Genomic DNA, 13,592 nt, shown 5'->3' on the forward strand with positions numbered 1-13,592 from the left:
CCTTAACTTGTGTAGACTTTACTAATTTCTTTAAGTCTAAAATTTAATAAACAAATGAATAAGAATCATTACAATACAATTAATTTGTATTTATTTTTAATAAATTTAAATATTTATACCGCAAATTAACTGACAAGGAGATAAATAGGGTAGTAAATAATGGCACGTGTGAAAGAAAGAGTGGCACGTGTGAGAGGAGGAGAGACAAGTGAGAAGTGACAAGAGAGCTTTTGTTATTACGCGTCACATGTCCATAGTTTGATCCTCAATCTTAGGACCTAAGCAAATGTGAACTCAAAACTCAACCCAACCCAACATCCTACACCTTCTAGAAACCCCCATCTTTTAATTTACCAAAATACCCCTCAACCTCTCTCTCATCATCCTCCACGTCACCACGCGTTTTTTATTATTAATTAGCTCAAAATTAGTCAAAAATAAAAAAAATAAATCACTTTTTAACTCTTTCCATTCTTGTAACTTTCAATTTAATAGTATCTTATCTGCCACGATTGGTTCCTTAATTATTTCATTTATTTCAAATTGGTCCCTAATTTTTCTTGTTTTTTGCACTTAAGCCCCTTGAAGTGTAAAAATTTGTTAAGCGAAGAAACATGAAGAGCATTTTAATATAATAAGTTATTTGACCGAGTCAAGTGCATTGACTCAGTTAGCCAACTCTATGCTTTGCTTGCTACTCAAAATTAATTTATAATATTCTTGGGAAATGCCTTTGAATATAACTCCTCAAATAAGTAAGAGTTATAACCAAGTCATTTCCTTTATTTATATTTCTTTAAGAAAAATAATAAAAATTAATTAATTCATTTGAATAACTCATGGCTCATTCTATAATTAAAAGAGGGATTTTTAAGAAAAAAACGGTTACTCATATCTTTTATTTGATTTATCGCGTGACAAGAAAAGAAACATAATTAAGTATAAAGAACGCGCGTTAAAACCATAATTAGACATTTGGACACCTTTTGCACGAGGCCTTGTTAAGCACTCGAGCAGTGTGCACTTGTCTTCAACCTTTCAACTAATACGGGAAAGTCAGGTTAGAGTTTTAGTAACGGACATATACATCTGTCACCCTTGAGAGATGTACATTTACTTTAGTTACGCGTGCCCACTTACCTTTATTATTTGTGATATTATCTCGAGCAGTGTGCACTTGTCTTCAACCTTTCAACTAATACGGGAAAGTCAGGTTAGAGTTTTAGTAACGGACATATACATCTGTCACCCTTGAGAGATGTACATTTACTTTAGTTACGCGTGCCCACTTACCTTTATTATTTACATAAGCTCTAGAACAGCTTCTAGCTAAGAACTTGAAGGCTTAGTTACATGTCATGCAAGGTTCATGCAGCATGAGTATTTTATTATATTAGTTTATTGTTTAACTTTAATGTATATCAAAATCTCATTAGCAAGTTGTAACTCTTTCAATTGCAAAGCTTAAAATTCATGTGAAATGGAAAACATTGAACTTTATAAGTTGATTTGTCAATACTACTAATTTATGGACTATAATCATAGTAATTGTTGAAATGTATAAAAATTTATATTATCGTTATATTTTAAACTCTCTTATAAATTTTAATAAATTTCTTTAAACTATTGTGATTGTTAGATTTAAAATTTTTTGTCAAATTTTATTCAATTTTATTAATACGCATGTACTAAATTATACTCTCCAAGTTTGATATCTACTAAATCATGCCGCTTAAATTTTGACATATACTAAATTATGTCATCTGAATTTTGATTCATGTTAGATTTTTTTTTTATTAAAATTAGACAAAAATTCTTAAATCCAACAATTTTAATAATTCAAAGAAATTTTTAATAACCTTCAAAGTTCATAAAATATGATTTAGTACAAAGTTGAAAAGACAAAAATATAATTAATCAAATGTGATTAAAGAATGTTCAGTAGTAAGTGTAAAGTAAAAACAAACAAAGGACCAAACATTAATAACCTAATACTTTAGGGACAATTTGGACTAAATATCACAACTTTCATAATCCTCCTTTGACAAATCCACACGCAATTCTCATTCTCCTTCCTCGAAATTTCTTCCCCCTTTTCATTTTTTTTTCTTTCTTAATTAGTATCAAAAAAACCCTTTATTTAACACACTCCCTAATCCCATTCATCTTTCCCATTTTCAAAATAACTCACTCTCTTCTCCTCCTCCTCTTTCTTCTTCCCCAAAACATTTTTACACAAAAACTCACTAAAGATCTAATCTTTTCCAATTTTCAACAATACCCAGATTCGAATTTTCGATTTTGACACTGAATTCGAGTTGGGTCTTCTCAATTTTCATCGTTAAAGATGGAAAACAACAACAATAACCAGTCCTTTCTTCAATTCAGTGATCAGCTTCGTCACCAGACTTCAAACCTAGCTAATTTTTCAATCAACGATTCGATCTGGGGTAGCTCTTATGGAACTACAAAAAGGACTGGAGAAAGAAGGAATTTTGATATTAGGGTTGGCGGCGATCTCAATTCTCCATCAACCCTAAATGGGTCTTCTTCTTCTTCTTCTTCAGTTTCAACTGGTTTCAACAACGATGGTTGGAACAGTTTTAAGCAAAATGGGTCTGAGTTTAATGGGTTCACTAACAACAACAACAACAACAACATCAATTATAAGCCAAAAGCTAATTCAGAGCACTTCAATGGGTTTGGTCTTCCTCAGAAGAATATTGGGGTTAATGGAGCTTTTAATAAAGGGATTTATTCAAAGTCTTTGAATCACAACATTTATAATGATATTGGTATGAATATGAACATGGGTATGAATATGAATTTGGGTTTGAAGAGTCATCATAAGAAAAATGATGATCATCATGTTGGTGTTAAAAGTGGGAAAAAGAACAGTAACAAGAAGAATAACAACAACAACAATGGTGGTGGTGGTGGTGATAGTAATAATGATAATAAAGAAGGTAAGACTGGTACTGATAAGAGGTTTAAGACACTTCCACCATCTGAGTCTCTGCCTAGAAATGAAACCGTTGGTGGGTACATCTTTGTCTGCAACAATGATACTATGCAGGAAAATCTCAAAAGACAGCTTTTTGGTATGTTTTAATAGTTTTAAAGTTTCAATCTTGATTTCAATTATTGGTTTTTGTTGTTGTCTAATAATAATTATTTGATTTTGTTTCACACAGGTTTGCCTCCTCGTTATAGGGACTCAGTTCGTGCTATAACACCAGGGTTACCTCTTTTCCTCTACAATTACTCAACACACCAACTCCATGGAGTTTTTGAGGTTTGTATTGACTTAGATTTTGCTGTGAACATATGATTTTGACCAAGTATTTAATTGCCTTTCTTTTATACATAGCCTTGTTACAATAAACATAGCATTTACCTAATTACCAAAACTTAGCTAAGTGTAATATAATCCTCATAAATAACACTTTCACAGTATAAATCTATGGTGGTTTATGGCTGCAGTATAATTCATTGTCGTTTCTGCGATCATACTAGTTTATTTTGCTAACAGAACACTCCATTTAATAACTGTGAACTGTGAATTTTGTATACACAGGCTGCTAGTTTTGGTGGGAGTAACATTGATCCTACTGCTTGGGAAGACAAGAAATGTGCTGGGGAATCACGTTTTCCTGCTCAGGTATATATATATATACACACATATCATTATTATATTATGATCTTTGTTGATCAATGAACATGATTCTGGATTTCTGTTCAATGATTCTTTCTTATAAAGCTTAACTTTTTGTTTTCTCTCTTATCATTTTAATTACTTAGGTTCGAGTTATTACAAGGAAAATCTGTGAACCACTTGAAGAGGATTCTTTCAGGCCAATTCTTCATCACTATGATGGACCTAAATTTCGCCTTGAACTAAACGTGCCTGAGGTAATAACACCATAGTTATTCACTTAATCAAAATACTTATAGAGCAATTAAAGGGTTCAATTCTGATTGTTCTTGCTTTTATGTTTTTTGTAGGCACTTTCTCTCTTGGATATATTTGAAGATCAAGAGTCTTGAACAGAAATACATTATATACAAGAACTATAGATACAAATACTAGTTAAAAGATGAAGAAGAAGAAGAAGAAGAAGAGTTGAGGAAATGGAAATCTACTACTGCAGCAATATTTATATATAGTTATGTTTAAAAATCAGTATATGGGGAAAGTATAGAGAGTTTGAGAAGGAAAAAGTTTGTGTTTTTATGGGTGGTGAAATCAAAACTAAGTGCACCCTATAGTGATGATGAAGTTTGTATAATCTTCAAAGGCTTGACCTTTTTTCTTTTTCCTTTTCTTTCTTTGTTTTTGGTTCTTTTTACAGTGTGTATAAATAAGTATTTAAGTGATAAAAACTAAGATATAAGTTTATGAACAATAATAGTAATAATAATACTCACAATAATAATAGTGTGAGTATGTGCTGTTTTATCTTTTATGTATGAGAAAAAGGGTTTGATCTGAAATCAAAAACAGGCAAGTTTTTCTTATAATTATCAAATTTGTTCTGATATTATTAGATGATCATGATTCGTGACAGCTTTTTTAATCTAGAAATTTTTAGTGTAAAGATGATTGGAGAAGTACCCTTGAACTTTGACAAGTTTGGTGGTACAATTTGGTATATGTTACAAGTATAGGATTAAAGTTTTGGTAGTATAGTTTGGTACATAATTAATTATTAAATTAAATAAAATTCTACCGAGTGAGGTTATGTATGTGGCGATTTTAGTTAGAGATCATTTGAAATAGTTTTGTGGGTTACTAATAGGCTTAATTTTTATTTTATTTTTAGACCTTGTAATTTTATGGCTTAAAATATGAATAATTAAGCTATTGCTCAGAATTTAACTGGTATGGTTGATGTATTAACAATGTTAGCAAATAATTATTTGTTATGACCGTTTCGGTTTAAATTTTAATTATCTATAGACGCTAATTTTAAAAAAATGGAATAAAATTGTACAGAAGTACAAATTCAACAATTTTAAAAGTTTGAAGGAAAATAATTAATAGTCTGAAAAATTTAAGAGTAACAATTTAATATATGTCAAATTTTTTAAGGAGAAAATAGGAATTAGCTTAAGACTAATTTGATGAATGTAGATGTAGTTGGTTGAGTTCATCTACTATTATGACTTTACTCATAAAATAGTGAATTTGGGGTTACATTGTCGTTTTCAACATATTATTATTTTATGTGTTGATATTGCTTGTATTAGTGTATTTGAATGATTCAAAAGGATTGGTATTTTGTTATTGAAATTCATATCGATTTTTATATGGACTATTGCAGTTGTTGACTGACTATTTCTGATTTTGACTTATGGTACTCTAGAATGGCAGGCTTGAAGAACTAGTTGAGTTTTGATACTTTGTGAATTATTCTTTTAAGGGCTATCTTTGTTACTTACAATAATTCTAAAATTTATTTCTTGTGAATATCATGTGTTGGTAAAAAAAATATATATTAAAATATAGTTTTTATTGCAAAAAGAGGATGATGCACACATTATGCTTAGTACCATAATAAAGTATCACTTTATAATTATTTATTTTTTATAATATTTATTTAAGTAAAATAAGTAGGACTCGATATTGAGTTATATCAATCGTGATATTACACCTTATAAAAGTGTTAAGGATCATAAATGTTCTTTAGCATTTCTCTTATTACATGACGACTTATTACAACTTGTAATATGATATTAATTATTAAGTTACTGGTAATATGTATTAATTTTTTATTATTATCATTTACATATTTTAAAAATAATATTTTTGAATAATAATTGCCGAAAAAATAAGACAATTAAAACACTTGGTTAATTTAAAGATTTGAAAACTTGTATATTGAAAATGGTAGATTATATCAAACAAGTCAAAACTTATATCATAAAATAACATAAAAATTATATCATTTTATAAAATAAAAACTTATATTATAGGTACGGACATTCAAATCTCAATACTCACATTAAATGTGGTTATTAAACTCATGATATTTTAGTGAATGAACACTTAGTTACAAATTAAGTATGTTTGCTATATTCATGATTACACTTTTTTTATTAATTTATTCGACTCACACATAATTATGTTGTTACATGTAGATAAAGGTAAAATCAAGACTGAACAACAGCGAGTGACCTTGGTGAAGATTGTACATATCCAGTAATTTAAGCCTTGAGAGTTACGATATTTGGGACGTCATGAGTTATGTCATTAGACGATACATTTATATATATTATGTTATAAATATTTTGTAAGTAAATTTTGAGATCCTTAATTATATTTATTTTATAAAAAAAGTTTATATTTAGTAAAATTTTAATTATTATGAAAATTTTATCAAATACACTTTTTATGTTAAAACCTTTTAATTATCAAAAAAATTAACTTGTAGGTATTGTGTGGGTTTCCAAATCTAATTAAAAGATCTTAATTAAATTTGAGGAAATTAGATGGTATACCCAAGGTAGTCCATCTCATTTTTACTTCTTTCTTAAAACTCATTAATTTTGTGCCCTCTTTACTAATTATTATATCAATTATGTCTCTCCTCTTTCCTACAATTAATGTGATACCTCTCCAATATAAATACTTGCTAGCTATTAATTAAGGTAACATATGTAAAGGTAAATTGAGTAGTAAATGTATAAAAGTGGATAAATTTTAATATGCATTCATTTTTAGTTAATTGATAAAAGAGTCAATTTATCCCATTAAATTTCAACGTTATTCTAAATTGGTAAAACAATTATATTGTTATGTAAGTTTTGGAAGCCCAAAAACAAAGGCCTAATGGATTAACTAAACTTCAATGATAATTATGTAACTACGATCACACATGGGTCCATAGCTCAGTGGTAGAGCATTTGACTGCAGATCAAGAGGTCACCGGTTCGAACCCGGTTGGGCCCTTTTTTAAATATATTTAATTTTAATTATTTAAAACTATTTTTTTTTTTTTGAAACATCTTTAAAACTATTTTGATTTCTAGAATTTTGGTTGTATAATAATAAATAAGCTCGGTCTCTTTTGTTTATTTCATTCTATTTACTTACACATACTAAAATCAATTTCTCAAAATGGAAAACAAAAGTTTTTTTTGTTTATTATGCAAACCATATTTTTTTACAATCAAACTCCACACTACATGTGGTTTCTACTTTCTATTTCTTTTTTTTTTTTAAATAGAAAAAAAACCCACCACAAATACAAACATCAAAATCCAAAATCTTCTCTTTCCCAACATTTATGACACGTGTCACATACCATTTTTACAACTTCCAATTTGATATATACCCAAAAAAAAAACTCAAAGACAAGTTGGACAATGAACCAAACCATTCTCATTACACTTAGAGCACCTCACCTTATCCCCACCTACACCCGCCACCACCTTACAACTCCCTCCACACTCCCAACACGGCACGAACCGGGCCCCACCACATCCGGAGCACCCGAGTCTCCCAACACCTCTCTCCAACCCGACCCGACTAATAATCCGACCCAACCGACCCGAATCATTAAGCTCCTCAATCTCGTGGGCCCCACCCACATACCTTCCCTTAACGAAAACCCTAGGCACTCCAACGTCATCATCACCTAATAACAACTCCTTAAGCTCACCCAAGAATCCACCGTGTAATGCCACGTCACGCTCGTCGTAAGCAACCCTGTGTAATTCCAATATTGCCCTTACCCTATTACAATCCTCGTAAGTCCTTCTCACTCCTTGCAACGACGTCGTATATATCACCACCGATTCTGAACCTCCCGGCGGACACTTTTCCGGGAACTCGTTCAGTGGGTCTCGTTTGATGGCTAAGATTTTCTCGATCTGGGCTTGTTTCCCTTCTTTCTCTTTCTCCAATCTGTCTCTCAGTATAAACGGATTCTCCGTCACCGGCTTTACTATATCGCCGGAACCAACGACGATGCTGGGAATCGGCCGGAGTTCGGTTTTTGATTTTGATTCGGGTTTTGGTTTGGGGGAGAGCTTGGCGTCGAGTTCTTCGAGTGTGTGGAAGGATTTACTGTTGGGGAGGTTATTGGGCTTTTTGGCAATTGGACTTGGGGTTTTTTTAATTGGGCTGGGCTTTTCTTCTGATTTGGGCTGAAGAGTGGGCTTTAAATCTTGTAAGGCTTTACTAACTTCATCCCATGATTGCGGCGGCGCTGGCTGTTCGGCGGCTTCTAATGAGCTGAGCTTGTCGAGTATTTGGGCCGGGACGTGAGTGGGCTTTTCTTGATTGGTATTTGAGTCCACAACGATCCATGGCTCGTGGATTGAGTTGATATCAAAGACGGCGAAACTCGTCGGCGCCGGGCGGTAGACGTCGACTACGGCGGCGTCGACTCGTTTGGAGGAAGTGCAACCCATTATTTGAAAGTGTTTGGTATATATTATTATTAAGAGGTTTAAAGTTAGAAGTGTGTTTTTTTAGTATTTATTAATGAAAATTTGATGGGAGGGAAATAATTTTGTGTGGTTTTGAATTGGTGGGATTTATCTTGTTTGTAAACCTTGTGTTTTATTTGTGGTCATGGATTTAACAAAAGGGTTCCATTAGATTATTGCCACGTATGAGGTTTTGTTTTGTTTGCATGCATGCATGGTTTTGTTTTTTTGTTATATAAGAGTGAAAATATCTACGTGGATGAGTATGGGGATGAGAATGGTGTCTAGCCTTCTAGGTAGGGCAAAAAGATCCTTTTATTTGGAGTGGGTCGGAGTTTCGATCTGACGGATCAGTTCTGATTTGAATTAATCAGATCACTTATCTAATCTTTGCTCTGATCTGTCCCGTCTAATTTAGGGTTTAGGGTTTAGATCGATGCCCCAAAAAAATTATTTTAAAAATACACATATTTTCTTAATATGGCTCAATTAGTTTTAGGGTCGACTTTAGAGGTGATTAGGGTTGGGCTCAGATTAAGGCGGACTAGACCCGCACCTAAGACCCACCCAATTCATGGGCCTAAAAAATATATTTTCTCGATGCATATTTTTAGGAGAGGAGATTACACTCTATACCCTTTTTATACGGTCATCTTTTATTTTTACCCTCTTTTTAAAGTCTATCATTTTTACCTCTTTTTTTAAACATTGTACCAATTTCACCTAGGGATGCACATTTTCCCTATGGGGATGGTGCCCCGCGAGGACCATTCCCCGTCTAAATGGGGAACGGGGCGGGGACGGGGATTAAATTTTGTCCCCGAATGTTAAACGGGGCAGGGGTGGGGATGACACTCCCCATCCCGACGGGGACCCGTTTAATTTATTCATTATTTTTTATTAATATTTTATATTTTATAAATGCGTTTGTATTTTTTTTAGTATATTAATATCATTTTTACAATTTTTAAAGTTGTGTTTTTGTATAATAATTACTATATTGAATAGTAAATAATATGTAATATTTTATCTTTTATGTAATTTAATAATTTTATACATTTAATTTTTTAAAATAAATTTTATTTCTACAATAGGGGATTCCCCGCCCTGTCCCCGCCCCATTAGGGGATTTCCCGCTCCGTCCCCGATGGGGAATAAGCGGGGATGGGGATTAAAATCCTTAACGGGGATGGGAACGGGGAGAGCACTCCCTGCTAATTTCCCGCCCCGTGTGCATCCCTAATTTCGCCCCTATCACTTCAAGATACTCTCCATGTAACTCTCTTATGTTAGGGTATTTTAGGTACAATACATAAAAAAAAGGTATGTTTCAATTAAATATAAATTTAGAGGTAAATTTGATTAATTGATTAATAAAAGTGGTATTTTTAAACTTACCCCTATTTTTAGTAATTTTTAAAGCTACTACATATTTTTTAAATGAAAGAATTCATAATTTTTATTTTTTTAAGGCCCACCAAATTTTAAAACTGACCTTAGAGGTTACATATTGTTATTAATATAATTTAATATCGAGTATCACATATTTTAATTTAATAAATAATATAAATACTACAAATTCTAATAATAATAATCTTTTTTTGATAAGTGCCTCTCTCAGTTTGATGTCCACTTGTTTTGGAGTTTTTTTTGGGAGGCTGAGAAAGGTGATCATTATTCATTACTATTTGAGAAAAGGATTGAGTGACTTTTTTTTTCGTATATCTTTGAAAATAATTCATACTTATTAAATATATTAATTACTCTCTTATATATATTCAATCGACTTAGAAAATTGGGTTAATTACATATCTTTATATATATATATATAAATATTGATTAAAACTATGGGAGCAAAAACCCAATTATTAATCAGCTTACCTATTGTGCTTGTAAAATTAAGGCAGTTTATTTTTAAATATTATAGTTGTTTGGTTTTTTTTTAGACTTTACCCCACATACTGAAATTTTTAACTTTTTTTTTTACTGTAGAGTTGAATTTTTTTAAAAAAATATTATGTATTTTTTATACTGTGTACTGTGTTAAGTTTTTACTGTTGTTCAAGGATTGTTTTTTAGTTCTTTTACTATTGTTTTAATAATTATGTATTGTTGTTTTACGGTTATTTTATAAAAGACAGTATTTTTATAAAAAAATCCATTTAGCAGTAAAATTATAAATTTTTGTCCAAAATTCAGTATTTTTGTAAAATCTTTTTTTTTTTTTATAGTTTATTTATAGTTGTTGTGAGGTTGATTTGTAGTTATTTTTTTACTTTTTGCTAAGCAAAGTATATTTTTTGTAATTTTAAAAGTGTATTTTTATAAATAAAAACTCTAAGTCGTAAAATTGTAAATAAAAAATAAAAAAATAGTATTTTTAAAAATTTCACATATTTTTGGGTCTATTCATTATCCAAATTCTTTCTGTACCATTTTCTATTATCCTTGAAACAATTAATAGATATGAATGAGGATGCATGTATATTCTGTTAGAAATTTAATCACCAAAATACTAATTCACATATAGTTTAGAATACTTTTGAGTATTTGATTGATATGGAAGACATACGTGATCAGTCCATTAAAATAATCGAGAAATAATAAGGGAAATTTTCAAAAATACTGCAATTTTAGTTAATTATTATAAAAATATTGTCACACGGAAATCTTTTCAAAAATACTGTATTTTTATAAAACACCAGTAAAACACAAAGCAGAACAACTCAAAACAACAGTAGAATACCTACAAAACACCAGTAGAATAACAGTTAAAACTTAACACAGTATACTGCAGTATGAAACTTATAAAAAATCACTGGTAAAAAAGTAAAAAATACTGTCTGATAATATGTTTGTAAAAAAATGGCAAAAGTTTGTAGACCATGTAAATTTCCCAATAATAAAGATAATTACATAATTGTAACCATGGCCGGTCCTCAGTTGAAATAATAAAGATAAGTATTTTTATTTTAGACTTTTACTATTAAAATAAATAGTATTTTTAAAAATTATTAAAAAAAATTATATATTTTTTAAAAGGTATTTTTTTTATTTGGGCACATAAAATGAGTGCACCCTAAGCGCAGGCCTAGCCTATTTATGTCTAGGGCCAACCCTGTAACGTGTGTATTTATAGAGTTAGCGATGAGATTTAGTAACTAAATCTAATTGAAATGATTATTCTTCTTGAGTTAATTAGAAAAACTTACATTTTTGTTTCAACTAAATATTACACAAATGTTAAGTTTATTAACTGACTAAAAAATTTAAGAGTACAATAATACATAAATCCTAATTTTAAGGGATAAAAGTTAAAAATAAAATAGCCTTATAATAAGTGATGAGCAAGGCCATTCTATCTTAAATATAGGTCGGTAAATGTGTACTTACAAGTTACAACCCTACTTAAAAAGACCTTTATTTTTTTAAACGCCTTTTACTTTGTTGTAAAAAGATCTCTAACTTAAAAAAAATATATCATATTATCTATAGCATTATATGGGTGACTATTCAATAGTTACATTTTTTTACCTGTAATAGTAGGTTACTAATAAGTAAAAATTTTATTTTTAGAATTAATTAATTATACTTAATTTAATTTTAAAATATAATTGATCTTAATTAAAGTTTTAAAAAGAAATAAATTAACAGGTTAATATCAGGTTACAAGTCATTTTTTATTTTTTTTATTTAATTTCTAAATTAATTACAACCATTTAATAGTGATCCAATAGCTAAAAAAAATGTAACCATAATAGTTACAATAAAAATGTAACCATTAAAATAATGGTTACATTTATATATATATATAAAATATCACATTTTTGTATTGGATCCCCAAGTAAAAGTATGCAACAAACACATAGAATAAATTTGTTAAAAGAGTACCATTTAACATGACATATCGCTATAAATTTATTATGATACAAATTTTGCATAATACTATATTGTGATCTACTTTTTGTTATATGAGATATGTGCATCACAATTTAGCACACCATTAAAGTAGATTTTTGGTAAAGTGAACTATATTTTATATTTGCATTACTTATTTACATTTCTATTGAAGATGCTCTAATATGTATATTTGTACGAGTATCTCTAATTTAAATTTCTTATAGCTCAAAAATAATAGACTTACGTCTAAGACTACCATACCATCCACATACAAAAAAAAAAAAAAACAAATAAATAAATAACAAAAAATCTCTAATTTTATTTTTAAAAAATACCATAATATATATTTTTACTATTATTTTCTAAAAAAATACTTAATTGATTTTTTAAGATATTACATTTAATATTTGATGAAGAGAAGATTTGTTTCCTTGTAATAATTTTTTAAATTATTGCTTCAGTGGTATATGGGATTTTTGTGAAAAATATCTCATATTTTTTTTTTTATTATTATTTTTAGCTTTAATAATATATAAAATGTAATAATTAATAAAGACAACTTGAAAGAATAGGTCCGTGAATTCCAACAGGGCAATTTGTATTTTATTAGAACATAATTGGAAGAACAATTAATCTTTCCATTCCCAATGAAAATAATCACAATTAATATTATTTCACATGATTCATTATTGGAAAGTTATACAAATTATTATAGAAATATTGCTTTTCACAAGATAACATATTTATATATTACATATAATTATTTATCAAATTATTAATTTAAACTTTTCATTTCATTGAAAGGGTTGGGATGCATGTCTCAACCTTAAATATATTAGTATATTAGTTATGGTTTCAAAATGTATTAGTATAGTAATTATTGAACAATTACATTTTTAAATATTATTTTGGTAAAAACAATTATATTATAATTTTTTACTATTTTCTTTTACAATGTCACTACAACAAACACCATTAATAGGGGCGGAACAGTCCGCTGGTAATAATCCTGAAATCCGCCGGTATTGTGCATTAGCGGCGGGGATCCGCCGGTAATAATCCGCTGGTAATAACCCGTCGCTATTAATCATTAATAGCGGCGGACTGACACATCCGCCGGTATTAATGATTAATACCGGCGGACCAATAGCGGCGGGGTCCGCCGGTAAACACGCGTAAATATGGCCAAATCTGAACCATTATTACCGGCGGGTGTCCGCCGGTAATAATGGTTTTTAAAAAAAATAAAAAAAATG

General features: G+C 29.8%; 2 protein-coding genes and 1 non-coding gene across 3 annotated transcripts; 2 read left to right on the forward strand and 1 right to left on the reverse strand.

Moving 5' to 3' along the window:
- Window positions 1-2,083: 2,083 nt before the first annotated feature.
- LOC115717122 (DCD domain-containing protein NRP-B) lies at window positions 2,084-4,521 on the forward strand. The gene is made up of 5 exons (XM_030646067.2): window positions 2,084-3,101; window positions 3,195-3,295; window positions 3,578-3,661; window positions 3,802-3,912; window positions 4,006-4,521. Exons 1-5 carry the CDS (start codon window positions 2,348-2,350, stop codon window positions 4,045-4,047), a joined length of 1,092 nt encoding a protein of 363 aa, XP_030501927.2. The 5' UTR covers window positions 2,084-2,347; the 3' UTR covers window positions 4,048-4,521.
- A 2,359-nt stretch (window positions 4,522-6,880) lies between these two features.
- Window positions 6,881-6,952, forward strand: TRNAC-GCA (transfer RNA cysteine (anticodon GCA)). The gene has a single exon. It is a non-coding gene; the product is annotated as a tRNA-Cys (tRNA).
- Window positions 6,953-7,121: 169 nt separating this feature from the next.
- LOC115716646 (uncharacterized protein At3g28850) lies at window positions 7,122-8,418 on the reverse strand. Its single transcript, XM_030645493.2, has one exon. The coding sequence runs from the start codon at window positions 8,416-8,418 to the stop codon at window positions 7,351-7,353; it is 1,068 nt and encodes a 355-aa protein (XP_030501353.2). The 3' UTR covers window positions 7,122-7,350.
- Between the last annotated feature and the right edge of the window lie 5,174 nt (window positions 8,419-13,592).

This window comes from Cannabis sativa, chromosome 5 (genome assembly GCF_029168945.1).
Source record: "Cannabis sativa cultivar Pink pepper isolate KNU-18-1 chromosome 5, ASM2916894v1, whole genome shotgun sequence".
Lineage (NCBI taxonomy): Eukaryota > Viridiplantae > Streptophyta > Magnoliopsida > Rosales > Cannabaceae > Cannabis > Cannabis sativa.